Here is a 12,129-nt window from a genome sequence, read left to right as displayed (position 1 = left end):
CACCCTCCCTATCCCACCCCTCTCGGTGGTCACAAAGCACCGAGCTGATCTCCCTGTGCTATGCGGCTGCTTCCCACTAGCTAGCTATTTTACGTTTGGTAGTGTGTATATGTCCATGCCACTCTCTCACTTCCTCACAGCTTACCCTTCCCCCTCCCCACATCCTCAAGTCCATTCTCCAGTAGGTCTGTGTCTTTATTCCCGTCTTACCCCTAGGTTTTTCATGAACCTTTTTTTTTCTTAGATTCCATATATATGTGTTAGCATAAGGTATTTGTTTTTCTCTTTCTGACTCACTTCACTCTGTATGACAGACTCTAGGTCCATCCACCTCACTACAAATAACTCAACTTTGTTTCTTTTTATGGCCAAGTAATATTCCATTGTATACATGTGCCACGTCTTCTTTATCCATTCGTCTGCGATCTTGACCATTTTTAAGTGTATAATTCAGTGACGTTAAGTCCATCCACATCGTGCAGCCATCCCAACCGTCATCTCCAGAACCTTTTCATCTTGCAAAATTGGAACTCATGGTGCCCATGAAACACTGCGTCTCCCTCCCCAGCCCCCAGCCCCACCGTCTACTTTCTGATGAGTGTGACAACTCTAGGGGCCTCCTCTGAGTGCAGTCACACACACTGTGTGTCCTTTGGGGTCTGGCTTCTCTCACCAAGCATCCTGTTCTCAAGGTGCATCCACACTGTAGCCTGTATGACAATTTCCTTCCTTTTTCATGGCTGAGTAATATTCCATTGTGTGACTGGAACACATTTGTTTATATCCATCATCCATATGGACACTTGGGTTGCTTCCATCTCTTGGCTGTTACAGTGGTGCTGTGAACACAGATGTATAGACGTCTGAGTCCCTGCTTCAACTCCTTGAGTGCATTTTCAACATCTCATTCTCTTTCCTGCCCATGGAGAGTGCTTAAGCATTTTCTCTTCTCTTCTCTGCTTTTCTTTTTTTTTTTCTCAGCTTGCCTCATTCCCTTTTCTTTCTTCCTTTATCCCTCCATCATCACCAGGCCACCACGTTGACAGTTTGGTACGATGCCTTCTGTCCTTCTCCCTGTGCTTAAAGAGCTCTGTGCGCGCGCGCACGCACCCACGCAGAGTGTGGCATCCTTACAGCATATTATACACATTTTTTTGGCCTCTCAGTGTTTTTAACTCTGCTTCATAGAGATCCCTCTTGGGCATTTTGGGTGGACATGTTCCAGCAGGCAGGGCAGGGGTGAGGGTGTACAGAAAGGGAGGGAGGTCTCTTAGCTTTTCCTTGGAGAGAAGCTGGGCCATGCAAGGTAGAGGTGGGAGGACCAGGGAGAGGACGTGGTGTAGGGGACAGACGTGCATGAGCTCCCAGAATCATGCACTGTGGTCACACTTGCTGCACACTAGACACTCTAGACTCCTAAACTCAGCTTCTCACTCAACACCTGCTCCGTCCGAGCTAGACTCATCCACCCAACCGGCGCCTGGTCCCTTCTGCCCGGATGTCTCCGCAGGCAGTTCAGGGTCCTCATGTCGGAAAGGAATTCTTGACCTTCCTCTTTGCCCCACCCCTCAAATCAGTTCCTCCTTTGGACTCCCCCCAATGGCCCTTCCAGCTCCTGGGTGTCCCCCCCCCACCCCCGGGCACTGTTTTTGGTTTCCTTTTCTTTGCTTCTGTGTTCACTCTAACCCGGGCTTCTGCTCTTTCCTCTTCCTTTTTTTTTTTTTTTTTTTTTTTTATTCTTTGAACTATAGTTGATTTACAATATTGTGCTCGTTTCATGTGTACAGCAAAGTGATTCAGTTTTATATATTTGTATAAAACTTTTTTCCTATTCTTTTCCATTATAGATTATTATACTGAGTACAGTTCCCTGTGCTGTACAGTAGGTCCTTGTTGGTTATTTTCTATATAGCGGTGTGTATATGTTAACCCGAAACCCCTAGTTTTTAATCCCTCCCCCCTTTCCCCTTTGGTAACCATAAGTTTGTTTTCTGTGTCTGTGAGTCTATTTCTGTTGTGTAAGTAAGTTCGTTTGTATCATATTTTAGATTCCGCATATACGTGATATCGTATGGTATTTGTCTCTTTCTGGCTTCACTCAATATGATAATCTCTAGGTCCGTCCATGCTTCTGTGTCTGTGAGTCTGTTTCTGTTTTGTATATAGATTCATTTCTATTACTTTTGAGATTTCACATATGAGTGGTATTGTATAACGTTTGTCTTTGTCTGAATGACTTCACGTAGTATGGTCATCTCCAGGTCCATCCATGCTGCTGCAAGTGGCATTGTTTCATTCTTTTTCATGGCTCAGTGGTATTCCATTGTGTGTATCTGTACCACATCTTCTTTAGCCATTCCTCTGTTGATGGACACTTGGGTTGCTTCCATGTCTTGGCTGTAGTGAATAGTGCTGCTCTGCATACAGGGGTGCATGTATCTTTTCGAGTTAGATTTCATCTTTTCCAGACCTGCCCGTTCTTCTTCTAAATCACATCTCCAAAGTCCATCCACCTTTGTGCATCTGGGTCCCCTCTCTTTCTTCTCAGTCACCTCCCCAGGGCTCATCCACTCTTGACTGGAGACTGGGGCTTCTTTCTGACATGAAAACCCAACTGTCATCCCTTGCTTTCCAGTCCCATCAGTGACTTTCCTTCCTGCCCTCGACAAAATGCAGACTCTCTACGGTGCATCCACAGCTCTAGGGTTTGACTGGTGCCTCAGTTTCCACCTTCCCTGTGTGTCTGTCCCCAGCCTCCTCCGACCACAGATACACCTGGCCCACCCTTCCCATCTTGCTGGGACACACCCCCCTTCTGTGTTCGGTGTTTAGAGGCAGTTCCCCTGCTTCCCACAAGGCTCATGACAGGCCAAACGGGAGATGCCCTTTCCAGTGTGTCCAAGACAGGACATTGCCAGGTATGAAGTAGGTCCTTTGTTTTTTTTTTGTTTTTAAGATTTTTTTTTTTTTAATGTGGACCATTTTTTAAGTCTTTATCGAATTTGTGACAATATTGCTTCTGCTTTATGTGTTTTGGTGTTTTGGCCGCGAGGCGTGTGGAATCTTAGTTCCCTGACCAGGGCTCGAACCCGCACCCCCTGCACTGGAAGGCGAAGTCTCAACCACCGGACCGCCAGGGAATTCTCCGAAGTGGGTCCTCGTCCAGATGTATCCACTCAACAAAGAGAAAACCAGTGGGTGGTGAGGTCGATAAAGACGGGTGATCATGAGTCATTGGAGATGTTGCTTTGTGATGCCGACCATGGGTCCCATGCCTTTTAGATCCGCTACATGCGTGCTTTTCTCGTAGCGATGTGATAAACCTTGCCGTTCGCCCTCAAACTTTTATTTTTTTTATAGACTCGGTGCAAAAGACAGTGTCCTGCAGTTGATGAGAATGACTCTGGATGAACAGATTGGCTGATGCAGTTTATCCTGTTTCTGATTTTCTAAACTCAAGAGTTTAATTCCTCTGTGGTCACACGGACTCCCTCCTGTCAGCCACAAGCACCAAGTGATGACTGTAACTGTTTTCGGAATCGTCATGTCAGGAACTGTTTGAATATTTGTTTAGTTCTGATCATTATTAATACCCAACTCTTTACAAGTTCTTTCCATAGAAGAAACCCCTTAACTGGTGGAGCTTTGAAGCGAAGATGTATCGGAGGAATTTTTTTTCTTCCTTTCGATACTTATTTGATTTTCGTGATTTGGAGAAGGAAAGTGGTGTCAGGGCCTTCAGGATTTTTGTTTGTTTTATAGCCATAATTTCTATTGGTTATGGGTGGCTTTCTTTGAAAACTGTTGCTTCTAAAGCAAGCTGATGACGGATCACTTTTGCGTGTGATCTACATAGGTAAAAATGACTTATCCGCTTAATGTACAGTGGCTTTCTTAGGTATGATGGTTTGTTGGAGTTTTGTTTGATTTCATTAGATATTTGTGGAAGAAACATCTTCATCCATCTTTATCGGTCGGTATAGTTCTCCCCACTCTATCCCTTGTTTGTGACATTTGAGACTGTGATACGGTGATTTATCATAAGAAACATTTATTTGGTCTTCTTCCCAGTTCCTGGCACAGAGTTCCTAAAACCCTTGAAATTTCCGAAGTGTTGAGAGCCGTAAGGGTGTCTTCTGTTCGGTTAAAGCGGTGGCTCTTGGAAAGCCCCCGGGTCACCTGTGGCTGGGGGCTGGTCACCAGGGGAACCAACCATTAGAGGGTTGGAACTGTCAGTCCCGCCCTGACCTTGGGAAGCGGAGGGGGCCTGGAGCTTGAGCTCACTTCCCAATGGCCAGTGAGTTAATCAGACCTATGTAATGAAGCCTCTATAAAAGCCCCAAAAGGTAGGGTTCAGAGAGCTTCCGTGTTGGTGAACATGTAGAGATTTGGAGAGAGTGCAGCCTGGAGAGGGTGTCGGGGTCCCCTGCCCCCTCCCCAGATCTCACCGTCTGCGTCGGTCCCACCTGGCTGTTCCTGAGTTAGCTCCTCTTACAATAAACCGGTGATCTAGCGCGTAAATCTTCCTCTGACTTCGGTGAGCCGTTCTAGCAAATTAAACCCAAGGAGAGGTCGTGGCACCCTTCCACCTGCAGCCGGTCGGTCAGAAGCACAGGTGGCCACCTGGACTTGCCGCCGGGGTCTCGTGGGACTGAGCCCTAACCCCCGTGGGGTCTCATGCTGACTGTGGGTGCACAGCACCAGAACTGAGTTGAATTCCAGGACACCCAGCTGGTATCCGAGAATGGCTTGACGTGTGAGGAATCGGGGGCCGGATAACAGACACTTCACCCCCGGTTGCTGCCTGCATCGGTCGACCTGCCCGTGGATGAAATCGCAGTTCCCCTGGAGCCCAGGTGACGGAAAGAGAGACTGTGACCCCGGCCTCCTTCCCGAATCACCTGGTGTCCAGCCCCGCTGTTTTTCGGGACCGACACACGCCACTTCCTTGCTCACTCATTCCTCACTTCTAACCCCATCTGGATCCTGTCTTCGTCTCCCCACATCGTCCATTACCTGATGCTCCTGAGACTTGAGATGAGTTTGCCTTGGAACCTTGTGATGCATTGTTTTCCAGAGTTGAGAATACGTCAGCGCAGTTGCTTATCCTGATGGTGGGTCAGTTGCTTATCCTGACGGTGGGTCTGTGGGAGCAGTTACAGAAGATACGCAGAGAATGAGTTGCCTAGCAGCTCACTGATGACCTCCAGGGGTGGGTGGGTGGGTGGGTGTGTGTGTGTGTGTGTGTGTGTGTGTGCGCGCGCGCGTGTGTGTGCGCGCGCGCGCATTGGAGCAGAGGAGAGATAGGCTTATATATATTTCTCCTACCTTTTCAACCCAATTCACAGCTGCAGAAAATGGTAGTGCCCTTGCTTAGATATTATTGACTGTTTCACGTCGTCCCAAGGGCTCGGTTCGGCCCCGAAATCCCAGAATACCAGGCCTTTCCGGATGAGTTCTAGCTAGATTGGCCATCCGCCCTGCCCCAGAGAAATTCAAGTCACCAGTTTACGTAGAGGTTCAGTGTACAAGTTCACCAGTCAGGAGTCAGGATCCCAGAACAGCCGTCCCCAACCTTTTTGGCCCCGGGGACCGGTTTTGTGGAAGACAGTTTTTCCACGGAAGGTGTGTGTGTGTGGTGGGCTTCAGGTGGTAATGCAAGCGATGGGGAGTGGCGGATAAAGTGATGGGGGGGCGGCTCATCTCCCGCGGTGCGGCCCGGCTCCTAACAGGGCGCGGACCAGTACCGTGGCCTGGGGGTTGGGGACCCCTGCCCTAGAACGCATTTCCCCGTCAGAACCGCAAAGCCCTTGCTGGGTTCTAAGCTCGCCCACAAAACACAGGGAGGCTGTCGTGCGTTTGGGATACTGAGCGCTTGTATTCACATCACGGCACGGAACGTCCTCGCCATACACATCGGTATGTGGACCAGAGAAGGAGGGCGGGCGGCCCAAAGATAACGACTCATCTCGATTTTAAATGATGGAAGGAAGATGGGCGTCTGGTCAGACGATTTCTCCCGAAAGCCATGTCGGGGAGGAAGACATTTTCCTTATCCTTCTAGGCTCTTCTGGCTGGTCTAAGAATGAAATGGACGTGAGACAGATGAACAGGAGAAAGTCACACAAAAGTTGACTCCCCTGGACACACGGGAGAGACCCGGGAAAACGGAGTCACTCACAAAAGTGGTCCAAGCCCTCATCTTAAATGCTGCCATCTCCAGCTAAAGACGAAAGAGCCTGTTGGGGTAGTGGCTTGGGACCTGAGAGGGGAGGAAGGCCGTTGACATGGAAACGGAAAAGAAAAACAAGTAACGCTTGTTAAAAACACTTGGTAAACAAGTGTTTGCTGAGCCTGCAGAGACAGTGGGACCCAGGGTGTACCCTGATCCCCAGGCCCTGCTGTCTCCCCACCACGGGCGGCCCATATCACTGGCAGACATCTCTGGTGAGGATAGCGGTTCCAGGAACAGCTCCTCCGTCTAAATTCCTTTAGGCTATTAGCGAGAAGGTCAAGGTCTCTTTTTTGAGTCTTTGGGCCTTGATTGTTTTCAGCTCGAAATAACCCGCGTGCCAAAGCGATCCTTTGGGGGGACAAACTCGTGTTCCACCCTAGTAGCAATAGCCACAACCGGCAAACCCCAAAGCACTCTTCCTGCGTGCTGTGTTCCCTCGACTCAACACCGCAGATCTTGAGCCTTTGAGCTGTAAGATGTGAGGAGGGGAGCAGGACAGAGAGGCACGGCTGTCAGGAACTGGGAGAACAGCAACACCTAGACGTGGCTGCCACTGTGCTGCTTACAGACAGGATGCTGGGCCGTCTCTGACTCCGAGAGACAGCAGTCAACGGGGAACACCGAGAAAGAATGGCATGGATAGCAACCCTGTCGGAGGGTAGCCGTCACCCCCCAGCTGCACCCGTCGTGCAAAGAGTCTGCACGTGTAAACGCGCACGTAGAGAAAGCCTTTTGTCACACGTGGCCCATGTTGTGCGAAGACATATAAACCATAGTGCTCAACAAAACAGCCATTCATTTGAACATCAGAAGAGTGTGTTGTCCTTTTTTGTTTTTAAAAGGCTTCCCTTGGGCATAGAAAAGTTTTTCACATCTACGATGGGGGGCCTTTTTCCTCTCTGCAGCCCTTCTTTTTTTTTTTTTTTTTTTTTTTTTCAAGTTTGACCACACGCACCGCAAGGCTTACAGGGACCTTAGTTCCCCAACCAGGAATTAAATCCGTGCCCTCGGCAGTGAAAGCGCCGAGTCCTGACCACTGGACCGCCCGGGAAGTCCCCCATCTTTTTATTTATTGCAGAAACTTACACCTTCCTGACCACTGCCACACTTGGTTATTGCTTTGTGATTTTCCTTCCAGCTAGTTTTTGGGTCATTGCAGACTATCTCCTCCAATGCTCTGTGTATATATTGATACGGTTTATTACAGGCAGATCTCAGAGATAACGGTGGGTTCTGTTCCAGAGCACCACGGTAAAGCAAATACCGCCGTAAAGCGAGTCACACGAAGTTGTTGGTTTCCCAGCGCATCTAAAAGTTATGTTTACGCTGGACTGTAGTAGTCTGTTAAGTGTGCAGTACCATTATGTCTAAAAAAAGCAATGTGGGTACCATAGTGGAAAACACTTTATTGGTAAAAATTGCTCACCATCCCCTGAGCCATCCGTGACTTGCTTTTTTGCAATAGAAACACCCGAAATCACAGATCGCCACAATAACGAAAAGGTTTGAAGTATCGCGAGAATTACCAAAAGGGGACCCAGACACGCAAAGTGAGCAAATGCTGTTGCAAAAATGGTGCCCATAGAGTGGCTCGCGGAACAGGGTTGTCACAGACCTTCCATTTGTTAAAAATGCGGTGTGTGCAAAGCACACTGAAACGAGGTGTGCCTGTATTTTTCTTTATTTTATTGGAACAGCCCATCCCAGCAGGCAAGACCATCTGGCGGATGGTGCCCTGAGCATCCTCCCCCAAGGATGCCGGGTCCTCAGAGCATCCTTTGTTTTCATGGAAGCCCAGATGGACGCGGCTCTTTGGGACCAGCCTTGGAGGGGAGCACAGTGTCCTGAGCAGAGAGGGTGCCCGGGCTGGGGGGTCGGGGGTCAGGCACCGTTGGCACGGTAGCCTGACGCTGGTTCACACCATCCTCTGTGTGTCCCGATCCTGCAGGGGAACCTTTATATGCTTGTGCGTCAGTCACGCTTCTGTGTTCTAAGTCCGCTCAGAAACAGAGCCCTTACTTCCAAAGAGCGTTTCTCTTTTTTTTTTTTAACATCTTTACTGGAGTATAATTGCTTTACCATGGTGTATGAGTTTCTGCTGTATCACAGAGTGAATCAGCCATACATAGCTACATCTCCTTTACAGGCAAACTTCCTTCTCCATCAGTGCTTCTCTCCCGAGGATGTAGTTGTTGCTTTTCCTCTTTGCCGTGACCTCTACAATTCCTTCAGGACTCTGTCTTCTTCTTGCATCCATATTCTTCTTTTCTCCTCAGTTTCTCGCTGCTGCCTTTTCTTCCATGGATAGAGCCGATCAACGCCTTTCTAAGGATGATGTGTCTCTTCTGACTCTCTGGGGACATGTCCTACCCGTCGTTGCTTAGAAATCTCTTACTTTGGGGTTTAGTTAATGGCCACCTTTCCCAGCAGGTGCCTGGGAGGCCATCGTGAATGGACTGGAAATTTGCAGTCTTGATGACAGCCCTGGGGCCACTGAACCAGGTGTGATCCCTGAGGTGTGCCCACCCCCTGTGACTCTGCTCGGGCTGTGAGACGAGCACCCCAGATGGCACGGCTGGGGCAGCAGATTTATTAGCGCATGTTTGGGGAGGTTGGAAGTATGAGGTCAGGATGTCTGCCTTGTGGGTGCCCTTTGAGACCGTGGAGACGGCCGTCTCCTTCCTGTGTCCTCACAGGGTCGTCCCTCTGTGTGTGTCTGTGTCCTGATCTCCTCTTCTTATAGGAACACCTGTCCTATGGGATCAGGGCCCACCCTAGTGACCTCATTGTACCTTCATCCCCTCTTTAAAGACCGTATTTCCTAATCGAATCACCTCCTGAGGTCCTGGGGTGAGGACTTAACATAGGAATTTGGGGGTTGGGGACACAATTCAGCCCATAACAGGCTGTTCGCCAGTTTATCATCAAAAGTTGGTATTTACTCTTGGCCATTCTGAGACCTTTGCACCTCGACAGGATAGCCATCCCTCAGCATTGTGTCTCCCTGTATCCTAACATCTGCGTGTACCTGAATCTTAACGTCTGCCTGTACGTGTCTAAACGTGTGTCTGTACACGTAACATAACATCATCTGTGCCACATCTTAGCACATCGAATGGGTACCTGTACCCATAACATGGATCTCTGCCAAACCTTAACATGTGTCCACACACATATCTCGACGTCTGTTCACCTATACGAGGATCTTAACATCCACCTAGAGATCGATCTTAACGTGTATTTATACACATAACGTGACATCTGTCTATGCCATGTCTTAACATGTGTCTGTACCAATAACATCGCTCTCTACCAAATCTTAGCATCTGTCCACACACAGATGTGGGCGTCGGTCCATCTGTATGAGTATCTTAACATCTCCCTAGGGGTGTATCTTTTCTTGCAAAATAATCATCTGTTTGTGTGTTGGTTTTTCTGTTCTCATACCTATAGACATATCTTTTCGTTTGTTTTTTATAGACATATCTTAACATCGGTCTCTACCAAATCTTAACATCTGTCCACACACATGTCTTGCATCTGTCCATGTATATGAGTATCCTAACATGGACCTGGACATATATCTTTTTCTTTAAAGATTTTATTGAAGTATAGTTGATTTAAAATGTCGTGTTAATTTCTGCTGCACAGCAAAGTGATTCCGTTATACGTATATATGCATTCTTTATCATATTCTTTTCCGTGATGGTTTATCGCAGGAATTTGAATAGAGTCCCCTGTGCTCTACAGTAGGACCTTGTTGTTTATCCCTCCTCTATATACCAGTTTGCATCTGCTAACCCCAAACTCCCAATCCATCCCTCCCCCACCCCCTCCCCCTTGGCAACCACCAGTCTGTTCTCTGTGCCTGTGAGTCTGTCTCTGTTTTGTAGGTAAGTTCATTTGTGTCTCATTTTAGATTCCACATGTAAGTGACATCATAGGGTATTTGTCTTTCTCTGTCTTACTTATTACTTCACTTAGTATGATCATGTCTTACCTAGAGATATCTTAACACAACCTGTTCATGTAACACGACCTCCATCTAAGTGCCATCTCAGCATCTGTCCGTCCCTGTCCCTTTCTGTCCATCCGAGGCGCAGCCCTCACTCCCGCTCTGGTCCCGCAGGTTCTGGACGGGGCACGATGACCGCTTCCTGTACATGCTGATGGAGTTCGTGCCGGGTGGTGAGCTCTTCAGCTACCTGCGCAACCAGGGCCGCTTCTCCAGCCCCACCGGGCTCTTCTACTCCGCGGAGATCGTCTGTGCCATCGAGTACCTGCACTCCAGGGAGATCGTCTACAGGGACCTGAAGCCGGAGAACATCCTGCTGGATAGACACGGTCACATCAAGCTCACCGACTTCGGGTTCGCCAAGAAACTGGTGGACAAGTAAGTGAACATCTCCCCCGTTTTCCCGTCTTCCCGCCCCCTGCCTCTGGCAGCGTGCTCTGTGTCCTCTGTGCTGTGACTTCCTTTTTCTTTAGATTCCACATAGAAGTGACATCGTATGGTATTTGTCTTTCTCTGTCTGACTCACTTCACTCAGTATGACAATCTCCAGGTCCATCCACGGTGCTGCAGATGGCATGATTTCATTCATTTTTATGGCTGCGTAATATTCCGTTGTGTGTGTGTGTGTGTGTGTGTGTGTGTGTGTGTGTATACACCATATCTTTATCCATTCATCTGTCGATGGACACTGAGGTTGCTTCCATGTCCTGGCTATTGTAAACAGTGCTGCAATGAACATTGGGGTGCATGTATCTTTTCGAATTAGAGTTTTCTCCAGATATATACCCAGGAGTGGGATTGCTGGATCATATGGTAGTTCTATTTTTAGTTTTTTGAGGAACCTCCGTCCTGTTCTCCACAGTGGCTGCACCAGTTTACGTTCCCACCAACAGTGCACGTGCGTTCCCTTTTCTCCACACCCTCACCAAGTCATGTTACGGCTTGCCTTTCTGATAAGAGCCATTCCGACAGGTGTGAGAGGGTAGCTCTCAAGTTAGCTTTCCTCTTTATCGAATGTTCCGTGCACATACGTGGAGTCCAGGAGCTTTCTCCCTGCACTCTCCCTTCCATTTTCCACTCAGCTCTGCTCAGAGAGAGCTTCATCTCCTGGGCACCTTCCAAAATTCTGCTGCTTTTGTCACCTGGTTCCTTCTTAGTCCTGGTGGATCACATGTTGTACAGTTTCCTTCCATCATTCTTCATTGTTTTTTTGGGAGGGGGCAGAGCTGAATTCCTTTAATCCACCACCTTTGAGCAGGAAGGATTATGCCTTTAAACATTTTGACATTGTCTTTATGTCGGTTTTTTTTTTAAACTTATGTCTTTTCATTTCTTATAACAACAAAACACCAAAAGAGTCCTTTTGCTGAGCAAATGCATGATGAGTTTGACTGTTCTCCTATGTCAGTAGAGGTGCAGTACATGCGCTATTTATAAATACTTGTTTGAGATGATTTCTATAATATAGATTTCCAAAAGTGGGATTACTGGGACAAATAATTCTGAGAAACATTGTTAGCGCCGAAAAGTTGATGTCATGAAGAATAATAAAATAAAATCTTACATAATTCAAGATAAAATACCTTTTGGATTAATTCGCCCCAAGGATCCTGAATGCTCTGTTTACCTGGGGAGAAGTGTTTATAATGAATGTGTATCATCCTATAATTTAGAGCTTAGAAAAGGACAGCATGCAGGATAAGTAAGGCTGATGTAGTTGCAAAGCCGTATGTGTTGCGTTTTCATGACTCTTTTTTTTTTTTTTTTTTTTTTTTTTGCCGTACGCGGGCCTATCACCGTTGTGGCCTCTCCCGTTGCGGAGCACAGGCTCCGGACGCGCAGGCTCAGCGGCCATGGCTCACGGGCCCAGCCCCTCCGC

At 48.0% G+C, this 12,129-nt stretch overlaps 1 protein-coding gene across 1 annotated transcript in view; it reads left to right on the top strand.

Moving 5' to 3' along the window:
* PRKX (protein kinase cAMP-dependent X-linked catalytic subunit) overlaps nucleotides 1-12,129 on the top strand; it is a 92,925-nt gene that overhangs the window by 39,545 nt on the left and 41,251 nt on the right. The window contains exon 3 of the mRNA XM_024115470.3: nucleotides 10,365-10,628. Coding sequence (XP_023971238.1) covers nucleotides 10,365-10,628 — 264 coding nt within the window. The remainder of the gene's footprint in view (nucleotides 1-10,364; nucleotides 10,629-12,129) is intronic.

Source organism: Physeter macrocephalus, chromosome 7 (genome assembly GCF_002837175.3).
Source record: "Physeter macrocephalus isolate SW-GA chromosome 7, ASM283717v5, whole genome shotgun sequence".
Classification (NCBI taxonomy): domain Eukaryota; kingdom Metazoa; phylum Chordata; class Mammalia; order Artiodactyla; family Physeteridae; genus Physeter; species Physeter macrocephalus.
This window is presented reverse-complemented; position numbering and strand designations above follow the sequence as displayed.